Below are 24762 nucleotides of genomic sequence, written 5' to 3' on the forward strand. Positions count from 1 at the left end.
ACTCCCAAATACCCTACATCTCTATATTCTTGTCTCATAGAAATCCTTAAAATATTTATGTTCATAATTGCCTAGAAGGGTGATTCCAAGATAGGAATGTGAAAATTAGGATATATTATGTAAGGTCTAAAGAAAGCATCACTCTGCCAGATTCTCCCATCATGGTGGGAAAGGGCATCCTGCAAGGCTTAGGGCACAGCTGTATGGGGTGGAACCCTTTTCAGTACATGCACAGTCATGGCTGTGACATGGAGCTCCTTGTCCAAACTTCAGTAATACAAAGCAGAAGAGGATATCTTCAGACAGTGTCTTAACAGTTGCTTATTTAGTGTTTTAAATGCCAGTAGTGCAAGCCCTTACAGATCAGACAGAATTTTGACAACTGCATCCATGTTAACACAGAGATAAGCGTTTATCATACGTCAGCTAGGAATTCAAAAGTACAGATCAGAACATTTGGGACTCCTGTTACGATATAGATACAGAGTGTGGAGATACTTTCTCTATCCTCTTGTTTTGCAGGGTTGGCTGCATGACATGTTGACTTGCTATGATGCTGTTTTCCACTTGATTTCAACTGTTGGGCCTGTGCTGGCTTAACTTTTCTAAGCAAAGTGCAAATTCTTTGCTAAGATTTATCTTATTTGCACATACTGTAAAAAGAAAACATTAGAAGTCACATTTATATTGGTACATCCATGTCAAAATCCAATTTTCCTCCTCATGCAAATAGTTTGTGTTGATAAATTTGTTGTGCTTCAAGGTAAATATCTAAAACAAATGTTCCTCTTTTTTATTATACTGTAAATCAATAAATTGGAGATTGATTTACTTCTACACAATTAGATGAATGTTTACATTTAATTGAATATTGTTTTCTGTGTTTAAGCTTAGGCTCATAGTTCATTAAAATGTTTGTGGGGGCTGTAGTTCTGTTAATGAAGTGTGTACTCTGGGGAAATTATATATAAGCAACTATTTTTTAATGAGGCAGAGTTGAGTACTACATCACTTTAGTATGACATCCTCTATGGTGTCTCCAGGAAGACATGGAATGGGAAGTGATAACAGCATGTGTAATCACATGACTGAAGGAATGATGACCCATTTTAGAAAATCTGTGGAATGGTAAATGTAATATCTGACTGTATTTTATTAGGCTATTTTTAACTTCTGCTATACTCAATTTAAATATTTATCTTTAAAGAAGTATTATAATCTGTTATCATTGGAAGTTAAGCTTATTTTGATTAAAATTTTGCTAGTTGTATCTTGTGAGCTTGTTTTGATTGTCTTTTCAGCGCAGCAAATATTATCCTGAAGAGATTGATAGAATTTACTGCCTCCCAGGAGGTGTTGGCCTGGTTTGGAAGGGAAAAAATAAAACAAAACAAACTAACAAACTGACAAGGAGAGAGCCCTTACCTTATCAACAAATCCAAGTCTCCCTCCTGCCCCCAACCTTGTGGAAGGATCTTTGTCTAAATAGTCATTCTATATCCATCTGTAAAGTTTCCAGTTCTTTCATAGGTAAAATACTTTTCCCTTGTCCATTCTGAATTGCAGGCTGTTTATTTCAGACTACATTCGCCATTTTTTCCAGTCATTCTGAAACCTAATCTTCTTCTCTAAAGTATTTCAATCCCCTGAGGCTCGATAATATGTTTGACTGACAATAGGTCAGGTCTATCAAATTCATCTTTTGTTAATGAAAAGACTGAATGGTATGAAAGCAGTCTAAATAGGCCCAAAATGCAGAATACTAATGTGAATGTCTGTGTGATGATCTTAGTAAAATACAATTTTGCTAGTGTATCTTCAAAAACTGATTTCTGAGCATGTCCTTCCAGAAGGTGTATGGACTATTTTTCCTGAGTTGCTTATGAGACTGTTCAGAGAAATGCAATTTGAGAAATGCAGCACTTTGTATTTTTAAAACGTGTGTTTTCAATTTAATTCATTATTGAAAGGCTTATATATGCCTGCTACATTTTCAAACATCTTTTGCACTTTGGTCTAGAAACATTTACCAAGCTGCTGTATTCTCTTTGTATCCAGTGCTATCAAATACACCTTTATTTAGCACATTGCTTTCATAAATGCAACCAGCATAAAACTGGGTAACAACTAGCTCATATACTATAAATTATTGTGATTGTGGTGAATGCTGTTGTTTCTTTTCCAGTTCTCATTTTCTCTCATCTTTACATTAATCTCCTTATATCTTACTATTTGGTTTTATTTCTTTGTGTAGAGTGTAATATATGGCCAGTGATTGATCTCAAACTTACAATACAGAAAAATAACAAGAACAACCAGAAGAGGAACAATTGCAGTAGTATGTATTTTATATCTTGCATTGAAATTCTTTACCATTGCAGAGGCAGAGATTCTCTGGGCTAACAGGGCTTTCCTTGATAGTCAAGCAGATTTTTTGCACTGTTCATATTTTAGATAGAAATGTGATTTAATGTTGCTATATGTTGTTTGATAAGGTTTCATATTGCATATCTTTAGAGAATGTTCGTATTTTGCTATGATGATTCCAGGTGTTAACATCTGACCTGGAAGACAGGGAGAAGCAGCAGGAAAAAATGCTGGACCAGCTAAAGGAGCTACAGAATTGCTACAAGGCTTGTGAGAATGGACGTAGACAAACTGAACTCCAGTCTGCTGAGTTAGCTCAACAGGTTGAAGAGAGTACCAAGGAAGCAGAACGGTATCTCACTGAATACAAGCATTCAGAAGCACTCAGGCTGGAGACTGAGAAAAAAAGAGAAGATTTGAAGGTGAGAGCACAGGAAACTATCCGCCAGTGGAAACTGAAGTGTAAGAAACTGAATCGTGAGATAGAAAAACAAAATCAAACTATCAGTGAACTGGTGGACAAGAAAAGTCAGGTAAGATTGGTTGATTTTTTTTTTGGTACCCTTTCCCTTTGTTTTAGAAATGAAGAGAAGGATCTTATTTATGCAAACTGTGACTTAAACTGCTTTCTGCCTTAACTTCTGGACCTCTTCTGTATAATTTTCAGAACTTTTGCTTTGAAAAATCAATTTGAAAATTGATTGTGTAGAATTTCTGGGTTTTTCATTTGTCTTTGTTCAGTATGGCAGACCACTTATTCCTCTCTTTTTCCTCCTCTAAAGTTTCTCAGGAAAAAACATGGGTTTTTTGATTTTTGACTTAGAAGAATTCCCTTATTTGTTCAGCTGCTGACACTGTTTTAAAGACAAGCACTCACATCAATGCTAATGCTTATCATCCTGTATCAGAATAATGGTAGAAGCCATCATTCTGTTGGCAATGAGTCTGTGGGTCTGTATTTTCCAGTGGCTGAGTAAAAAGTTGCTTGTTCTTATAGTGGCTAATATAGTGCTAGACTGTATGCTGTGAGCTTTTATCTTAACTTACATGCTCTGCTGGTGCAGTCTGTCGTATTGCTTTTGTTTTTTAGTTCTATACTCTCTTTTCACATATTTTCTCATGGCTTTTATCCAGTTTAGTTTACTAAATCTGATGGGCTTGAGATGGCTCCATCCTCTGCTTTGTCTTACTCGAAGATTGAGGTTTTCAAGGGCTGTGTGGGATGCAGTGTGGGATGTCTATTAATCCTGTGTTGTTTCTGATCCTGTATTCCGTTCTGAGATTGGTACATGAATGCAACCATGGTCGAAGCACAGGAGAAGTCAGAATTGGGTTATTACTGAGTTGAAATTAATAAACTCTAGCAAATCTAAACTGTGATTCCTTGGTTTGCTGTTTATCTCCTGAGTTGCCTATCATATTCGTTACTTTTTATTATTATTTCCTCTCTCCATGCTCCAACAATTCATTCTATAGTAATCTTGGTTAGCCCTATGGTTGTCCGGGGGAATAAGATTCTCAAACATTTAAGAAGCTGGTCACCTCTTGCCTAAGAAAATGGAGGTTGTAAGGAAAGGAAGAATACCTGAACCATTTTGAACTCATATGTGTCTATCAAATGGACAGATAAGCAAAAAGTAAAGGCGAGTTGTGAATAAGCAGCAGTAGATCCCAAAAAGGTTCTGAAGTCACTGTTCATGTAAGCACATAGGTCTTTGTAGAGGCACTTGATAGCACTGTCTGCACTGAAATTTTCTTTGTTACATGAGACTCCTTGACTTGGATTTTACCACTTTTTATGTGACAAATATATTCACGTGCTAAATGCAGTGCTTAAACTTTGTCTTAAGCTCCATTTAAGAAATACCGTCAGTATTTTTTCTTACTTTTAAAGTCATCACCATCCTGCCAACGAGTTTGAGGTAATTGTCACTGGTGAAGAAAGTTTCTTTATTTGAAGATATGCAATATCAAATAAACTGTGTGTCATTGTGAAGGAGAAAAAAGTACAGACGATATTTCATGTTCTCAGTATAAAGTTGGAAACAGTTTACATACAGGAATATAATCAATCTAGCTGCAGTATTTAGTATAAACTTGAGGTAACTGGATGAATATAATTTAACTAGCTTTGAAATATACAGACAACATCTGAGACAAGATTCTGTAAAAATAATAAAGAAAAGGAAAAAATGGCAGTCTGTTGTCTTTGATTTCTGTTAGAGGACTTCAAAGGATTGATGGAAAACTTTCAAAATTGGATTGCAATCATACCTTGCAATTATGAAATTTTTGAAATATTTGCAGACAATGGATGGGCTATAGAGAGATTGTTTAGGTTTCATTCTTTTGGAGTTACTGGGATAATTTAGTTAAAGTTTTGCCCATGTGGTTGTCCTTAATACTGTTTGAAAGTGGAGTTTCTAACATCTTGTGCCTTTTGAAATATATTTTCTTTTAAGTATGTAATGTAGAAAACACACTCAAAGCAAGTAACTTGCGGGTTTTAGTTTGAAATTTTTCTGGAGTTTTGGTTTTGGTGGTTTTTTGGGTTTTGGGTTTTTTTAGCCAAATCCTTCAAGTAGAATTGCAGGATAGGTTTAGGAAGGTCTTTTTGTTTGGTAGGTTTTTTTCTGAAAAAACCCATGATGGTCATCAGTCTATGTCCTCAATTTTTTATTTTTGTATTTTGCTTTGCATTGCTTATTCTTGATGTAATTGCAAATAGTTTTATTTTTAACTGCACACTTTTTAACCTGATTGCCTTTTTGTTCTGAATTATTTCAAATAATTTTGCTATATCCATAAGAAATGTGCATTCCTTGTTGAATTGGTGAAAATTCTCAGTAAAATTTAGTATCAAATTTATTAAGTCACTTTAAAGAATCTGATATATCCGAACAGATTGCCCAAACAGATTGCACAGTCTCTCTCACTGGAGATATTCAAGAACCATGTGGATATAATCCTGTGCCTGTGCTCTAGGATAAGTCTGCTTGACCAGGGAGGTTAGACCAGATGACCCACTGCAGTCCTTTAAAGCTTACACATTCTGTGATTCTGTGGTATTTTTAACATGAAATATATCAATGTTGGAAAAAACACCCAAACCCTTAAGATCCTTAGGAAAATAGTGGAATTTTTATTACATTTGACTGATTTTTATTTGGGAGATGATGTCATTATTTCTTGGCTTTGATGCATATGTGAACCAAGCTTTTAACTGCTGTTAATTCATCTACTGTGCATAATTTCAAAAATAAGTTAAAGCTGGTATACTTCATATGCAGTATTTTAGAAAATAAACAAAATAAATCAGCATATGGAGTGGACTGTGAGTAAGGTGTATGTGTCCAATAGTCCTGCCTGTATGCTGCTGCATTGCTCTATTACCTTATTTTCTCCATCTTGCTATTTGGAGGAACCAATAAAGAGACACTTCTCAGTCTGCAAAGAGAGAGTGTGAGAAGCAGAGAATTAACCAAAACTATCCCTACTTAGAAGGCTAGATAATTTAAGGACAAGGCCAAGTTTGAGATTGCACATGATCTGTGTGTAAATTTAAAGAAACACTGAATACATTTGAACTAAGTTCATAGCAAGCAAAAATTTTGTATTTTCACATACATATGTTAGTTGTTCCATAGACATTCCTAATGTCTAAGGCCATCTTACAACAATTACCTTTAATTACTTCAGATCACAGTGGATTTTTTCCTTCTTTCCTAGGCCCTTAAAGAAAAAGATGATCTGAAAAGTCAGCTTCTCTCAGCTATAAACCAAATAGAAAACCTGCGGAAAGAGCTGAATGATGTGCTTACAAAGAGAGCCCAGCAGGAAGAACTCCTCCATTGCAAAGAGGTAAAACTGAATGAAATGGAGTCACACCAGGGATCTCTTGAAGAAGAGATTGAAGAAGTTCAAGGTACTGTAAAAAAATTGGAGAATGAGTTGAAAAAGCAGGTCTTTCTACAAAATCAAATGCAAGCTGAGAAGGAACACTTGAAGACAGAACTTGAAACTATTAACTTGTTCCATAAAAAAGACCAAGAACGGCTGCTAGAAATGCAAGCAGATGTAAAAAATTTAAGTGCTGTACGTGTGGAACTAACAAACAGAATAGCAGAAGAGGAGAAAGCCAAAAAGGAATTACTTAAGAGCCTCTCAGACCTCCAGAAACAGCAGGAATCTAGTCATGAAGAGATGACTTCAGCTAACAGGCAGCTGAAGATGGAAAGAGAGGTTCACCAACAGGAGTTGGCAGATCTTAGATCAGAATTACAAAATGTGAAAATCAAACATGAACAAAATGTTCAAGAACTCATGAAACTCCTTAAACAAGAAAAAGATGATGCAGAGGCTAAGATTAGAATGCTAAAGGTACTTATTATGAAGAATTCCATTGTCAGACTTCTCCCCTCCTCCCACATAGCCCACACACAGCCCCTGCCATTGAATGATGAAAGTAATAAAGCATGGGCTTTAAAGCAATTAACACACATGTTTTTGCAGGCCATTGTAAAAGTTTAAAGTTCAGAGTAAATAATGTAACAGTACCAGTTTTAGGTCAAAATCTTAGTTCAAAAGTAGTAAAATAGATATGTCTATGATCACAATAAAAGGAAATACATGAAGCTGTAATGTTCTAATACGGCAATCAGATGAAGTGCCAGGTGACTGGAAACGGGGAAGCGTTGTACCCATCTTCTAAAAGGGTAGGAAGGAGGACTGTGGCAACTACTGACCTGTCAGTCTCATCTCTGCTCCTGGGAAGATCATGGAGCAAATCCTTTTAGAAGCTAGTCTTAAGGCACATGGAGGACAGGGAGGTGATTTGGAACAGCGAGCACAGCTTCACCAATGGCAAGTCCTGTCTGACCAGCCCAGTGGCCTTCTCTGATGGAGTGACCACATCTGGGGACAATGGAAGTGCTACAGATGTCATTTATCTGGACTTCTGTAAAGCCTTGGATGTGATACCCCACAACATCCTTCTCGCTAAACTGGAGAGAGATGGATTTGATAGGTGCACTGTTAAACAGATAAGAAAGTGGCTGAATGGTCACATTCAGAGGGTTGTGGTCAACAGTTCAGAGTCCGTATGGAGTCCCAATGTACAGCAGTGATGAGTGGTGTCCCTCAGGGATCTCTGTTGGGACTAGTGTTTAGTTATTTAATGTATCATTCATGGCTTAATAATTGACAGTTGACAGAAACCTTTAAGTGAAGATAGCAATAAAAAAAACCCTAGGTGGTCCTTAGTAGAAGGATCATTAAGATTAAATATTTTGACAGCAGTGCTTAACACTGGGGACTTAATTTTTAGTGTGTATAGCATTATTTAACTGGTCTGTCCAAATGTGGTTTTTTCTTTGGTAATGACACTGAGATTAAGAGTGTATATTTGATATAAAGTGGAGAGAAGGAAAGTGTATTCTGGATGCTGGTAAGAAAAAAATAAGTTGATTGTGACTGTGTTCTTCTATGAAATGGCAAATCCTACAGTTAGGACCTTTTTATTGTTACTGATTGTTGAACCTAGATGGAGTATTAAAAAAATTCACTTCCATTATTTCATTTACAGTTCCATGACTTTCCCAGAATCCTAAATCTACATACATTTTTTAAGAGTGGAAGGCTTGAGGGAGGTGAATTTTCTAAGATATTAGGGTATGCAACTGTTTTAGAAGTATACAAAATGATAGTGCACAAGATTCTCTTGACTGAGTGACTGTAAATGAAACAAAATAGGAAATCATATCCATCTCTAGGAAGATCTGATGAGAACATGTCATCCTGCAGGTGATTTGGTTACTTTTTGTCTGAACTCATCATTACATTGCATTTGGAGTTCAATTTTATGGAAATACTTTTCTTCCAAATTAAGGTAAATTTAACATGAATTTTATCCTTTTTTTTTTTTTCTTTTTAAATTTAGTGTTAGTGTAGCGTTTAGGGAAATCCAACAGAAAAAGTTGGGGTTTTTTAAACCTTTTTTTTTTTTTCAGGCTGCCAAGCTTGTGTCTAGCAACCAGTTGTCTTTTAATGTTACAGTAATAATTGACCTTATTTATGTCTCAGCTGCGTCCAACCTTTGTAACTGTTTTTGGAAAGGAATATACATATCCTGTCCAAAGATAGTTAAAGCTTTAAAAATAAAGGTCAGTTGAGAGAGACTTGAGGAGTAAAGGGAAATTTAATGTATTTGTAGGATCCAAAGCCTTAAACTTAAAAGAGGATGCATTTATGAGTTACTTCCAGGAAATCAAGGGTGCAGAGTCCTGTGTTTAGAGGACTAACTGCTGCATAGATTGTAAAAAGGAGTGACTTTCGATTTTTGTTGTTCTTTCCTCCCTTGCCTCACTTTTGCCTGGTTTTCTGTAGTGTGGCACTGGATGGAAAATTTATTAGGTAGTTAAGGATTTTGTGGGATGGTAAGGAAGGTACCATAAAAATACTGTATGATGGAATAGAACTGGAGAAGAACATAGAGTTTTTGAGATAGCAGTGTTAAGGAGGATCTTACTGTCTCATTACAGAGATTCTGATACTTAAACTTTTAATTTGGTTTCTTGTAGAACATCCTAAATGATTCCCAACCAATACCTCTATGATGTCTTATTTGTTATTTAAAATTGTAGATACATTAGTCATAGGAATTCAAGTGGTTTGCTTAGTGGTCCCCATTCAGCTATATGCTCAGAAGCTATGGATCTGTCCCCTAATTCTAATACATACCCTCATTTGCTTTAAAAACATGCTTCTTTTCTTAGAATGATGATGTACAAAATGTCCTAATATCTGACAGTATGGAAGTATTTGAAGTATTAATCTTTAATCTAAAGTTATATAGAGATATGTATCTATACGTATAAAATTGTTTATATGTGTGTATTTATTTTTTAATTGTTTTCTACACATTTTCCAATTGTGCCATCCTTCTTTTCCTGAAGATTGTTAAATGTTGAAATTGGGTTCAATAAAGATCAGTTAAATTACAGTCAAATCTGCCTTGTCCGTACTGAAAATTAATAAGTATTAACTTTCTCTTTTGTGTCTCAAGGGTAATATAGGTGAGGGATTTTTTTTCTTTGATTGTCTCCATCTACAGGTATTATAATGCAATTACCTTTACTAGGAACTGAGAAGCTGATTTTTATAAGCATATTCACAGAAAATGTTTTGGGCATTGCAGGCTTGTCTTTGTGGTCATAAGTCTTTGTAGACTGTGGATGCCAAAGTTCTTTCTAAAATTGTCCCTTGGAAGGGTTTTTATAATCCCTTTAGTGTCTAAATTAGTGTCTACATTTAGTGTTTAAATTAACTCATAAAACTTCTCTCCCACAATTCATCTAATAGGAAACTGGTTTTGAGTAATGTGTGTGTTAATTTGCTTCTTTGTTGTATTCTTTTTTAAATTCTAGATACTGTAGAGCATTTCTCAAATCTTTCATTTTCAGTCAGTCATTTTTTTCTTCATTTTTCTGTGTTTTCTTCATTTTTCTCTGCAATGTTTTCATGAGTAGCATTAATCGCACAAAATAGTAGCACTAAACCCACACAATTACAGAACTTAAAAGTACTAAGTCTTTGCAGTTGTTTCCTTCCAAATATAAATTCAGTATTAGTTCCTGAAATTAAATGATAGTTTTAGACTTTCTGATTCCAAATTATTTCAGTAATGGAAAAGTTGCATAAATACTAGGCTTCTCAGGATGATGTAAGCTGATGAGTGTAGCAGAGTTGAAATTCAGAATCTGAGACTTCTATTTTCTGCTTTTAAGCACTGTATGGTTCTTCTACTCTGTGATGCATGTTTTTCGTGTTCAGATAAGTGATTGCACTTAGTATAACTTAACTCAATTTGATTTTTTACATTTACCATTTGGCAATAGCGTTCCACTGATTTAAAACTTCAGAGTTTGTGTGTGTTTTAAAATAACCAGTACAGTGACTTTGTAATCTGTTTTCCCTTTACCATCAGATGGAACTTTTAGAAGAGAAAAACATAGTTAAGACTCAGTCTCGACAACTGGAAAAAATAAAAGTTGAGTGTGATAAATTGTCAGAAGAATTAACCCAAAATGAAGAAGAAAATATAAAACTAAAATGGAAATGTGAGTCTGTAAAACAAGAACTGGAGAAAAAGGTAAAATTAACTTATTTTAACCATGATTTGTTTCTCTGCTGATAATACCTAAAATAAATGATGGATTATAGAAATAGATGGTAAACCTAAAAAAACCCAGCATGTATGTATTAAAGCATATACCCTGTCATACCATAGTACACAGTTTCTGTATAAATGAAAGAAGACAAAAGTGCTTTGGCTGAGTTATGAACTGTAGCCCTCCAAAGATTTGCTAATATTATTTAGGACTAGAAATATAAATCCTGTTGCTTGCCTGATCTCTAATATAGGTAACTAACAAATGTTTAACCAACCACTTCTAGTTTTCTTCATATTTTTCTTCAAGAAGCAGTGGAGCTCTGAATAATTTAGACGTAATTTGAAGGAGATATGCAACGTAAGCATAGTAAAAGAAATTCTAACTAATGTTGGGGTGGAGGACTTTTTGTGTTTTGGGGGTTTTTTTGATAGTATGGAGATAGTTTAGCAAGCTAAAGAAATGCCAGGTTTAACATTTTTCTATCAGGAAGTGTAGGTTTCTGGGGATATGATTGCCTGACAAAAGATTTTGGGAATATGAAAACTACAGGCAATCATATCCACCAGGCCTTCCTGTTTCATCTTCCCCAACAAGGAAGTGGTTTAGAAGTTCAACTTGTCAGACTAATAAAGAGTATCTGAAATGAGAATTCAAAATGCGTTTTTTCTATGTTGGCATTTTAGTTCTAGAATATCTATTATTAAGAAAACATGTTTATAGGGGCGTACATAGGCTTCTGTAGTCTGTTGTGACCTAGCTCCAACCTTACCTAATGTTGGGAAGACGCTGTTTTTTGGACCAAAATAATCTTTTATCTCTAAATTGAAAAAGATCAGAGGAGTTTTTAAGCATGCAATCCCGTGGTCTCAGCTTTTGAAGGTAAATGCAGATGGAGACTTCTACTAGATTGCATTAATGGTTAACTTAAGAGAATATTTGCTATTGTGGTTTCGTGGCTTGTCAAAAGGAGTGTTAGGATGGGGGAAATAATATTACCTTTTGAGAAATCTCATACTAGCATAGAGTTGTGGCAATGCAGCAGAAGCTTATTGTGTTACAAAATACTTCCTTTTCCATGCTTTTAATACTTCTAATATCATTCTGTTCTTAATGCAAATACTAATTCAAAGAAGCATAGGTGTTATAGCTACCTTGGATTTTTTTTTTCATGAAAGATGGAGGAGCAGAGAATAATGGTAAAGTGATTGGTTTCTTTCCTTTTCCTTCTGCACTTCTGAGTCATTAGTGACTTTGATTCTCCTGTGGGCTCTGGGTGTAGAATGTTAAGGAATGTTAGCACACTCAGAAAATCAGGCAGATAAATAAATAAATTTACATATTCTGTTTTAGTCATGGTCTTTGGGAATGAACTTTGACATGTGATGGACTGCGTTCAGTGAATAGTGAGATAACAGAACACTGATACTGGAAATATATACAATGCAATCTTATTACTTTCAGAATACTTACCTAGGTCAAAACTGTTCAGCTCCCATCTTTATAGTACAGAAATACTGGAACCTGTCCATCTGTAAAAATCTTACGATTTCTTCAGTTTGGAATAACTGCCGTCTAACTCAAGTATTTTTTGTATTAATTAAATGAAAAAAATCAGACTGCTTATCAAGTGTGAGTGTCTCACATTTGTAGGTCACCTATATTAAAAACACCTATTTCGCTAATAGAAGTAACACCTATACATATATATGTATACAACCTCCTGAAAGGAGGTAGCAAGGTGGGTATTGGTCTCTTCTCCCGATTAGCAAGTGGTAGGACAAAAGCAAATAGCCTTAAGCTGTATCAGGGGAGATTTAGATTGGATATTAGGAAAAATTTGTTCACACGTTGGAACAGGCTGCCCAGGGGAAGTGGTTGAGTTGCCACCTCTGGAGGTGTTCAAAAGACATGTAGATGTGGTGATGTTCAGGGACATGGTTTAGTGGTGGACTTGGCAGTGTGGGGTTTGCAGTTGGACTCTTAAGATCGTGGAGTCCTTTTCCAACATAAATGATTCTATGATTCCATGTATATCCCATTCATGGAACTTGTGTTAGACATTACCTAACTCCACGCTGGTGTCTCATAAGAGCAATGTATGCAGATTTCCATCAAATACACTTCAAACAGTTGTACCTTGTCATTGTGGAGGTAATAATTATTAATAAAAATTAATAAATAAAATTAATTAATAAAAATTAATTAATAAAAATTAATAAATTTTTGAAATTCTTGCTTTTCTCACCATTCTTGGTGCAACTTGCATGCATTGGAATGTGCCTGTTAAAGTGTTCACCCTTCGCTGCATTACATCCTCCTGATCTCAGCAGCAGACAGGTGTGTTTCAATTTCACTTACTTTCACAAGATAGGTTTTTCTATATTAATTATGATGCATAATTCATTATTTTGTGTAATCCAGCAGCAGTTTTGTTTGGTTTTACATGGCAGCTCTATCATAGATATGAAAGAAGAGAATCTGAATTTTAAAAACATATGTAACATATTTAATCAACTTTCTGACATTAGATGATAACATAAAATGCTTTCCTCAGTGCCACTCACTTTCCTATGAAATATTCTTTGAGTAGTTTTCCTTTGAGAGCACACTGCCAATAAAATTATCCTTCTGGGATCTCTTCTGATGATAGAGATTAGATGCCTATAACTGATTCAGGCAGAAGGTAATAATGGGAGCATTTGCTCTGGGCTCTTTTTCTACTCATGAGGAGATTTGTAATAGAACATCTATTTTTGACTTTGAAGGTACGCTTTATGATTGTTGAGTTTGCATTTGGTAGCAGTTTCTTCCTAACTGATTTACAGGATAATAAGGAGAATCAAGGGAGGAACTTAAAAGTGCTATTAGCAGATATTATTTTTCCAGGGCAAGGAGTTGAAATTAGCATGAGTGAGTATAGTGTGATTATAAGATTGAAAGGTATATTGCTAATGATGTATGTTACATTATTAATGCAATAATTTATCTTTGTTTTGTTTTTCCTCTGTCTCTCCAGGAAAAGCAGATCATCAATGAAGAAGATCATTTGAGAAAGATGAGCGAGGCCAGACTGCAGTTTAAAGATCAGCTGCGTCACTTAGAAATGGAACAGCAATCCATTCTCTCCATGATAGGAAGTGAAATTGACGCTGCTTGTGAAATCTTTTCTCGAGACTCCATGGAGAAATTCAAAGTAATTCTAGTTTTAAGTATACTTCACATTTTGTTATTTTCTTAATGCAAGTTTGCAGCAGAACTTGTATGCATTATTGTCAGTGTTGTATAGATAATCATTCTAATAGAATTATGGATATTTAGCTGGTACAGAGGGACATTGCTAGGTATTAGAATGGGATGCTATGAAGAACTGTCCATGCATTAATTGGTACTGCTTTCTTTTCCCTTTTTTTTTTTTTTTTTTTTGTGAGAAACAGTTCTCCTTTTGCTTGTGTGAAAAGACCTTTTATGAGCCAAAATTTTGAGGTAGGTTTTCTTAGGCAGTCTAGAGTTGGGAAGTCCTCAAGAAAGGCCTAAAATGCTTTTAAAATTGGGAGAAAATGTAAGAAAGGTTTTGTTAAAAAATCACTTGGATGCTTTGTTTTTTATGTAGAGAACTAAATACTGAAAATGAAAAGAGTTTAAAACGTCCTCTTTTGAGGAGCAGGTCCTTGTATCCAGAAAACTCAGCCCCAAATTTTCAGGAAACTGGTAGCTTGCTGTAACTTTTTTTTCACTATTTTACTACTTCTCCTGCAACCCCTGTCTCCCTGTAGCTTTTCTTCTGAGTATTCTCATTTGTTCCCCAGGTTCAGAAACCACTCTTCCTCCCTTCGTATGATTCTACATGACTAATCCTCTTAAATCAACATTGTACATTTCTGAGAATAAAGAGAACGGAATGTATGACTCAGCTCGTTGCCACACTCAAAAGTGCTTGACCTGGTGGATTTTTAGCCTTAGCTGCAACCCCGGAGTACATTCATGTTACATCTTTTTTTGTCTTGCTATTTAAACAGAGAATACTTTGTAGTTCCTGGTCATTTGACTGGGCTAGGCTGCTTTTGTAATAGGAATTTTTCACAATTGACACCATTTCTCCACTCACATATGGAGTTGGGATGTTGCAGCACAAAACTAGATGAGAATTCTAAGAAAATGTGTTTGACAAACAAGCTTTCTCCTCTGTATTCTTATAGCTCAGTCTGGTTTTTTATTAAGTTTTGTGATCTGCTCTGGTTGCCAGATTCTTGATCATTGAGCCATACCTTCTTGGATTTGCTTCCCACCTCGTGCAGAGTTTTTGGTTTCTGGATAAAGTTTTGTAGATCCCTGTTTGTACAATTCTCCTTTTTTTTGATCACTGGCAAAATTAAACTAGTTCTGAATGTGAATTTTTGACTAGACAGCTAATGCGAAAAAAGTTAGTTTTTAAAAAAAAAAAAGAAAAAAAGCAGCTTCCTTTGTTATATTTTTCCTCTGCCCAGTACTTTAGGTATTGCCAAGGTTTCTAAAAAGTTTCACCCTTCAAGAAATTGCCACTACAACTTGGGTGAGCAAGGAGGAATTTGATGGATAAATACTTGTATTCAGAGAAGTCAAACACTAGGCTTAATCTTCCTTGATAAAAAATGTATTTGTTTGATGAATTTCCAGTAATCAGGACTTTCTTCCTTCTATGTCTAATTCCCGTTTTACGTCTGTTTCTCTGTCTCCTGCTTTTCCATAGGCAATATCCCTCACACCAACAGTACGGAATGATCCTCATCGCTGGTTAGCAGAAACAAAGGTAATAGTCAAAACTCCTGAAATTTCACTGAATAAGCTAATATCCAATATTTGAGCAACCTGGTGTAGTGGGAAGTGTCCCTGCACATGTCAGGGGGTTGAAACTAGGTACTAAATGATCCCTGAGGTCCTTTTCAGCCCTAACAATTGAGTGAGGGGGTGAGTCTGTGAAAGGATGGATCTGATTCAGTTGAAGGTCTGTTTAAAATGGCACTTAAAGTGTAAAAGGAAAAATACAAAAGCATTCCTTTGGCAATAATTCTGGTATTTCCAGAGTGTTATTTTAACTGACAGAATAGTTTTCCGAATGTTTCTATCAACAAGATATAGCCATCTCTGTAGCAAAATAAATAGCAATATTGTTATCACCAAATAAAGGCATTGAAGTAAGAGCAGTGATAGCCTTTAGATCTGGTTCAAATTTTTTTCAGACAAGTAAAGCATGAAAATGTAGTCAGCGGGTTAAGTTTCTCTTTAGCATTATCACAAGGCAAGAGATCGTTTTAAATAAGGCTGGTATTAAATCTGAAATGTATTAGATTGGATTCTTGGAAAATGAACGATTTTTCTTTCCACTTTAAAGCTTTCAAGCCCTATAATGTGGGGGCACATATGCTTGAAAACATCTTCAAGGTGATGATTGTAACTCATAAATCTTGCCTTTCATTTTGTAGCTTTCCTCTAGCACCCTCAACTCACACACATAAGCACATTTCTTACCCATATCTTTTAAAAGAAGTAAGTTTCTCATGATCAAAATAGATCACAAACTCTGGAAGACAACTGGTGTTTTTACTTCATGTAGAAAGGTCAAAGCCACAGGAGAATTGACTTAAGGAAAAAAAATTGCAAATGTTTTCATGTAAGAGAAGGTTATTCATGGTGTGTGGTCTGGGTAAGACTTGTAGACCAAGAAACACTACCACTATAGATAACAGAGACAAGATTGGAATCATAGGAGAAATGTTACGGGGGAAGTATTTTCTTCACTTGAAAAAGTGACACTGACATAATATTAAAAAGAACTTTCAAAGAGTGCCTAGTAATATTTTGCATACATTTCTCACCTAAGTTTGTTTAGCTGCCAGAGGGAAGTTTAGAATGAATGACTACTTAAAATGCCACTTTTATTTTCTTTTGTCGTTAAACAGGCTGTGTGAAAGTATTTCATTTGATCACTTCTAGATTTACTATATTGATCACAACCTTATCAATGAGATCTTTTTCTCCTCTGAATAAACCTTAAATATTGACTTTTGCTGACTAGAAAGGATTGATGTCACTTTTTTAGAAAGGAGAAATACTTTATATTCTTTCAACATAAAATAGAGAGAAAAAGGTATTCTGAAAGGAAGGCCTATCTCTTGGTGTCTGTGTGCACTAATTCAAAGTGAATTTCCATATCTACCCTAGCAAATTCATGCTTCTTATTTAAAAAGAAATACAATAATATAAAAGAAGATCACTATATTGGCTTTTCACATATAATTATCAACCAAAATATGTCTTTTGAGTCTCTTGAAGGTCCACATATGTTCATATAACGTCATATATCTGAATGTCCCCTATTATTATTATTCAGATAGCTACAAATGAGTAATCTGTAACTCCAAAGACAATTTGCTCAGTGAACATTTACGTCCTTTTATTGTCATTAGAATTCTTTACTTTTTATTGTACCGTTTTTTTAATATAGACTAAGCTTCAGTGGCTGTGTGAGGAGGTAAAGGAAAGAGAAAGTAAGGAAAAAAAACTGCGATGCTACTTGCTGCAAAGCCGAGAACAGCTCAAGCACTTTGCACAGATAAAGGAGACTGAACATCAGTCTCTCTTTAAACAGATAAAAAACCAAGAAAAACTTCTGGAAGAAGTTCACAGAGAAAAAAGAGGTATGTTACTGGTTTGATTTTTGTTGATAAAAGGGAGAAAGAATGTAAAATTGTATTAATTATAATTTCTATGGCACATTCAGATGTATTTTATCAACTAGTTATTGCAAACTGCAATGTGCTAGTGATAACCAAGAAAAATGCTAGGTTTGTGGGTTTTTGTTTTCCTTCGCTGACAAAAAAGGCAAATGCAATCAACTGTGTTTCAACCCAGTACAGTGGCTGAATAACACAAGAGTTTACATCATGCACAGTGGATATAGAAATATTTTCCAGCTGTACCTTCTGGGACATTGCACGACCCGGGCAAAACGGGTTATACAAGAGTCTGAGGCTGTCTGAGTTAGACTGCTATTTGCATAGCTCGCTGTGTCGTGGTATGATCTTTCATGGTATTCTCTTCCCCCAGTTTTGAAAGAAAGGTGTCACCTTTTAGGTTTTCTTCAGAAATCTTGTTCCAGTCTTTATTCAGGACTCCATACTGATACAACTGGACAGAATAAGTATTCTCTTTAATTATTTTGTTAGATGTCACTTTGTGCTGATTGATGTAGACTCATCATAAGCGTAAACTTTTAGCAAGTGTAGTTATAGCTTCTAGTGGCTGACTTATTATTGAAAATGTTTTGTGAAATGTAGCAAAAACAAAACTGCCTGATTTTGGCTAGAACAAAGTTAATTCTCTTCCTAGTAGCTGAAACATGCTGTGTTTTGGATTCAATATGATAGTAATGTTGATAACACAGTGATGATTTAGTTGTTGCACCCTAAGTCAAGGACTTTTCAGTTTTCCATGCTCCGATAGTGAGCAGGTGCACAAATAGCTGCAAGGGAGCATGGCCAGGCTGGGGGAACTGACCAAAGGGATATTCTGTATATTAGAACACTATTCCCAGTATATAAATACAGGGGAGTTGTCTGGGAGGAGCCAATCACAGCTGGAGAAGGGGCTGGACGTCAGTGGTGAGCAGTGGTATTCTACATCACTTGGGGTTTTTTTGTTTTTATTTCTATCTTTTTTGTTGTTTTCCTTTTCTTTTTTGTTTCTTTTTTATTTTTAAAATTTTATTATTTAATTTTTTAATTTTTAAACTGCTTTTGTCTAATCCCATGGGATTTAGCTTCTTTCTGATTCTCCTCTCCATTTCAGCAATGGGGTGTGTGTATGTGAGCAAGTGTCCGTATGGTACTTAGTTGCCAACTGGGATTAAGCCACCACCACAACAGCAATAACAGATAAAAACATTCTTGTAAATATTTTATAGAACAATGCTGGTTGTTTTAAAAGAATTGTAAGATTCTGTCAAAATTTTCTTCTTCCACTTACAAAGAACTTTGAAAGAGAACGTGCTTTGATCTTTCAAGCTTGAAGGTTTCTATTGCTGTCCTTCATTTGTTAAGAAAGATGGCACACAGACCCTGATATGACATTAATAGTGCTTTAGTGTTTTTATATTTGAATAATTATCTACTAAGATGATCTCCCTGAAGCCTTATTTGCCTTTTTAATGCAAGTGCATAGGAAATAAAGCAAACCTTACTTAGATCTCTGTTCTATTGTACTTATTTAGTTTAGACTTCGTGGAACAATTCACAGCCTGCATTTAAATTTCAAGCTGTAGGTCAAGTTATTATGGGCAATTATTAAACTGAAAAGAATGGTAAGAAGTAATGTTGTTAACTGAGCACAAAAAATAGTGTGTAATCTTATACCTTCTTTTTATAAGGGCCATTTCTTTTTTCCCCTCCAAGTATGCTCAGTTCCATTTGTTACTTCACATACTACAACTTATGCAGTTTTAAGTAAATGGTGTTCTCCTCTGTCTTCTCTAGAGGTGGATGCTTGTTAAAAGTAGGTAAGAGAAAGGAAGTAACTGTTAAATAGTTGTTAAAGTTTTCTGTGTAGCAGAAAACAGTAAACATTCTTTAAAATTCCACTAAATAAAGAATGAGAAATACAACTTACAAAAAGGTGACGCAGTGCCAGCAATGCAGGCCAGTGTTAGGTTTAAACCCTGGGATCAGGATAGATACACAGGATCTGAGGATACATGGGTATGAAGATAGCAGCAGAGGAAGATAAGTAACCTTGACTGCTGCTAGTGGATTTCCCAAGATATCCTCCTTGCTGTCTTCACTTAAAAACATTCATAAAACATTAATTTTTGTTTTGAATTTTATTTCTGATTTAAATAATTGTAATTTACTGTTTGATGGGGAAATAGGGAGTCAGGAGTGTGTTCATAAGCAGCTATCAAGCATCTTATTGTCTCTTGACATGCCATGTTTTTTTAATGAGATATAATTTGAAACCTGGTCATGTAAGGTGGTGATTGGTAGGGTGTTTTTTGGTGTGTTGTTTGGTGGGATTTTTTTGTTTGTTTTTGGGCACTGCTATTAAAATAGTGTTGGAGGAGAGATGCAGGTATTTCCAATTACACAGCCAATTATTTATATACACAATTAAGAATAGTCTTCATGTCTGTAAATTTATAATTCACTTTGTCATGTTCCATTTGGATTAGATCTGATAGTCAGCAATCTTGTGCATACAGATGAAGTTACCATGATTTGGCTCAGTACCAGTGTATTTCTTCAGCTTTAGCCCTGTGGTGTTACAGCCCTTCCAGGAGTGTGTCTGCTTCTCTTAATAGTATTCAAGACTTTATTAATTCAGTAAGTGTTCATTCTAATTAGAGATAGGGAAATAAAATACATCTGAGCCCAACTTCCTGTTGTCATTAATTTGATAAAATAGTTGGTAGTTACTGAATAACTGAGAGATGTAGCAGAAGCCACAGTATGGCTGTCACCTGTATGGTGTTCAACGTGCAACTGTGCAGGGGAGTACTGATGTGATGATTAAATATAAGAATGATAAATTCAAGTAAGGAATGTGCTTCTCTAAGTGACAAAGGGATAGTTGGTACTCTTTTAGAGATGCTGGTCTGTAGACTCACTTTTGTTCATGAGTGGGCTTAGTATGAAGAGTAGGAATATGATAATAAAAATTGGAGCCTTAAAAACATTGGTGGCTTTTTTGGTACGCAAAATGGAATAGCACTGGAATTGTTTAATTTCATTTACCTGATACCAAGAAAGGAAATATTATGTATTATTTATTTTTACTGCCTTTAAATCAATTTTGAATTTGAAGCCAGAGTCAGAAGTTCATAATAATGTTTACAAACATTGAACAAAATTTTAAGAACTTTTTATTAGTGCACCAATCGGCAGGTTGACTTGGTATTTAACATAATTTTCTTGTACCACTAATTAAATGACAGAGCATGTGACAGTGTATGCAAGAATAATGGAGCTACAATCTCCACATGAATTTAATTGGTTTGTTTTACAGTCATGTCAACTTAGATTGTTCTTTTTAATTTGAAAATTAAGACCTTCATTACACCAAGTCAGGTTTTTTTTAGAAATTGTAGAAGATAGAGAAATAATAGAATGTATATCTGTTAATGTGAGTTTTGAGTACTGTCCTTTGTATCAAGTGATACATTTAAATGTTTAAAAAGGGTTGTTTTTATTTTAAAAAGGGTGCAAGACAAAATCTGACTGCTTTTATATCTTGAACGGATACTCTTACATACTGAATGAAAAGCCCAGCCTTGATTATGATGCAAGTAGTAGAATGTAAACATGTAAATAGTTTAATGGATCAATGACTTGAACATGAAAATTGGAAAAACTACTTTCCCAGAGGGGAAAAAAGAAAACACAGGTAAAAGCATAAAAAAGGTGTTAAGCCAAAAGGAGAAAGCAATCCATCAAAATGATAAAAAATTTAAATTTAGGATGCAGAATGCTGGTTGGCTTTTGTTTCTTAAACATAGAAAATGGAAGTACTTACACAATACTAGGGCACCCAGTAATGAAATTTTGGGCAAATCCCAGGTGCAGGAATTAAGCAATTGAAGGCAGAATGTATTTAATTGATAAAAAAGAGCCCTTCACTTTTTTATTTTTTTTAAACACCAACGTATCCTTAACAGTATTGCTAAATTAAATGGGCATTCAATCAAATTTGATCAAATGGATGAAAATATTTTCTGCTGCATTTGGAATGACACAGATTTTAGATGGAACATTTTACCAGATTCTGTGAATAACCATGAATATCCATGTATGTGGTTGACTGTCCCCACCGACACAAACCACTTGTCTGAGTACCTGATATAGTGTGAAAATACTCCATTAATTTAAGTTCACTTATGTCAAAATTTTGAAAATGAGATAGAGAAATTGTATTCTCAAGAAATTAATTTGTTAATTTCCTTTCAATGGATCTGATAATGTAGTTTACTCCTGGAGTTTTTTTGGGAGAAAGAATAAAAATAGAGATTTATGGTGGACATACCAAAAGTAGGTAGGATAAATATTTAAACTGCTTTGTTGATGAACATGTGTAAGGAAGTTTTATTAGCTTAAATAGGCCTACTAAAACTTCTAACTATGGGGTACTTTTGTCTTTACCCTTCACCAAGGCATTTGTAAATACCTAGGATATTGCAGGCTTTTGAATCCTTCTTGTGAATCTCTGTAGAAGTGTTAACATTATCACAGTGGTACCTGTGGTGGTATAAACTGGCTGTCCATGTGGTATTATCCTGAAAAATACAAGTAAGCTAACATAAAGATTCATGAATGAGAGAATAGAGAATGAAGCAAAGTACAGTTGTGAAGCACAGAGTTTCAGGATTGTTTACAGAGTAGCAGAAGTTTCAGAGTTACCTGGTGATGCTTCAAGATCAGCTACATTTGTCTTCCATTCTTGGTAAAAGTATCATGCTGGAGACTTTAGAAATTCAGAAGTCTAGCAATATTTATGAATACAGAAGAACTGAAGAGGATGTGAGTTCTGATTTCAGGTTTGCAGATTTGTACTTTGGATACAGTTCACTACTTAATATATTTTTCTAGCATGCTACACAACGAGATATTTCAGTAAATAACAACTTGGATTCCATTTTTCCTCTTAGAGTGATTTTGGTCTCACTATCAAATTTATTTCAAAAACATTGCATTAGGTATTCAATCTGTTAACAAGGGTATGAGGAAATAAAACACATAAGTTCCAGTTTCTTAACTAAGCTTCATTTGCATTCTGGAATCACTGAGCATGCCAAGGTGTTCTTAAAATAATTTAAAAGTTAGTTTAGGTAACAAGTATTTTTTTAATTATTATCTTTTTAATGCCATTGTCAAGAATTGTACCCAGGACCTAGCACAAATTTCTTTCATTTACTGCATTTCTATATGGTCTAGCCAAACTGTGTAGTCTGAAAAGTTCATCATTCGAATCAGTGAAAGTCTATATTTGATCCTGGGTGCACCCATTGGTCTTAGAACTCAGATGTACTTTAATTGCCTTTCCAAGAAAATTTTGGAATATATTGACATTTATATAAGCTAGACATAATGTGTTGTATAGTGGTGGACATGAAGTCTGCACAGTTCTTTTGTTTTAGGATAATATGCTCCTACTTCAGAGAAGACATGGATAGTCAACACATAAATGTTTAGCAAAATAAGACCTGACATATTTGGCAAGGCTGTATCTGTTCTTTTTTAATGAAACAATGTTAGTAAGGCTGTAGTGATGCAAGAAGAGCAGGTGCATTGCTCCTATTTACAGACTGATATAATTTATCTCAAAATATTCTGCAAATATGCTGTTTTACACAAAGTCCCAGGTGATGCAGGACATATTCTGTACCAGTTCTCACTGTCTACTGAGATAATACTCTATAATCACACTTAAATTGTTACACATTTAGAATTTCTCTTTTACAGGTTATACTGCTAAGTAAAGCTTAAGAAGGTAACAATTCTAGTCCTGAGCTATGATAGACTAATGTTAGATGCTTTTATCACAAGTACCAACCTGAACTGGACAAGTCTGTGCTGTTTGTCTTTATGCATTTAAGTTTATCCCTCATGCATTTGTCATTGTGCATTGTCTCAGATTTGAGGATACAAAAATCAAATTTTGAAAGACTTACATTTTAGCTGGCTTTAGTGACAGTGTCATCTCTATGAATCTTAGTTACCTCTAGTTTCATCACTTGTGATGAAAACAAGTATATTTTACAAAGATTTTGATAAGTGATTCCTGAAGCAAGACACCAGTTTAATTTCTTTTTTTTCTGTTAGGTTCAGTCAGGATTATCTGTTACTCATTTGCTGTGGATAATGTACACTCAAAAGAGCCTGTTATACTAAAGTAGATTAAAAATGTAGGTAAAACTCTGCTTTGACAAAACCTAATATTTCAAATTATATTCCTGGTTTTTTCTACTTTAAAGTCAGTAAGTCCAATTTTTGTTTGGAAACACTAAAGCAGAAAGAGCAAAAATTTAAAGTAAGAGACAGTGTAGTACATTGAGTGCAAATACACTGACACTGAGGAATCTGTTATTAAACTGAGGAAACATACGAAATTGGGAACCAGTGAAAATCAAAATGTCTAAAATCTTTCTATTATGACCTATTATATTTCATTTAATAGTAAAATACATATGCTGTTTTGAAGACAACTTAGTCTGATTCTGCCCCTTCAGCTTTGTTTCTTTCTTTTTTATTAATTTTCTTTTTCTTATATATTGCATGATATTGCCCTTGTTTGAACAAGAGTCCTTTCTGTGGCAACAAGAAACATCACAAGGTATTTTCCGGTCATCTTTTATTGAACAGTGATCGGGAGCATCAAGTAGAGAGAACACTCTTTTAAGCATACATACAGGAAGGAATCTGAAGGATTTCAGAGAAACTCTTCATTGTACTTGGTTTTCTTAGTGAGCTTCAAAATGCATAAAGTTGAAATATCATTACTATTAAAATAATTTATTTCTTCTTATAAGTGTTCTTGCCCTTTAAATAATGTTTGGTTTTTTTAATGTGATGGGGGAAGGAGGAGGGAGGACTTCTAAGTTATTTTAAACTTTGCCAAAATGAACCTGCGTTCAGATTCCTAGAAGAATGGAAATAAACCCAAATCATTTAGAAATCTTACCCTGTGGAATTTTTTAAATTGGAAAACTGGAAATATCTGACTGGACATGCATTGCTGTAATTATCTAGTATTTTTCTGGAGCCGTTTCCATTTGACATTATCTTTTTATGCACTCATGAAAATATGGCTGCCATTGTGAAAAAGAGAAGGTAAGAGATGGGATCAAACTGTAGCTAAGATGTTTTCAAGACTTCCTTTGATTTCTTTTTTCTTTCTGAATCACATAGTTTAGGTGATTTTCTGAAACTTATGTACAGATTTTTAGTTTGGAAAGCATGATGAGCCCTTTAAATTGCTGAGTTTGTACTGCTCACTAACAGTAAGAGACTAAATTTGTTAGTTTTACTTCTGGGTTTATCTGCACATATCGGAAACTAAATCAAAATTAACAAGAGTAACCTGGGGATGGGGATTCAGTGTATATTAAATAGTTTAAATGTATTATTTGATCTTTTCTTCCTTTTGTGAATGATGACTTTTTTCTTTAAACCAAGCTAAAATAGATGGTATTCTATGAACTAGT

The 24762-nt window shown here is 34.7% G+C and overlaps 1 protein-coding gene across 1 annotated transcript in view; it reads left to right on the forward strand.

Annotated features, from left to right (window-relative positions):
• The window catches only part of CEP128 (centrosomal protein 128), a 115581-nt gene that overhangs the window by 33936 nt on the left and 56883 nt on the right, over positions 1-24762 (forward strand). Inside the window, exons 14-19 of the mRNA XM_039552733.1 lie at positions 2550-2900; positions 6097-6747; positions 10352-10516; positions 13555-13731; positions 15265-15324; positions 17020-17212. Coding sequence (XP_039408667.1) covers positions 2550-2900; positions 6097-6747; positions 10352-10516; positions 13555-13731; positions 15265-15324; positions 17020-17212 — 1597 coding nt within the window. The remainder of the gene's footprint in view (positions 1-2549; positions 2901-6096; positions 6748-10351; positions 10517-13554; positions 13732-15264; positions 15325-17019; positions 17213-24762) is intronic.

This window comes from Corvus cornix, chromosome 5 (genome assembly GCF_000738735.6).
Source record: "Corvus cornix cornix isolate S_Up_H32 chromosome 5, ASM73873v5, whole genome shotgun sequence".
Classification (NCBI taxonomy): Eukaryota; Metazoa; Chordata; class Aves; order Passeriformes; family Corvidae; genus Corvus; species Corvus cornix.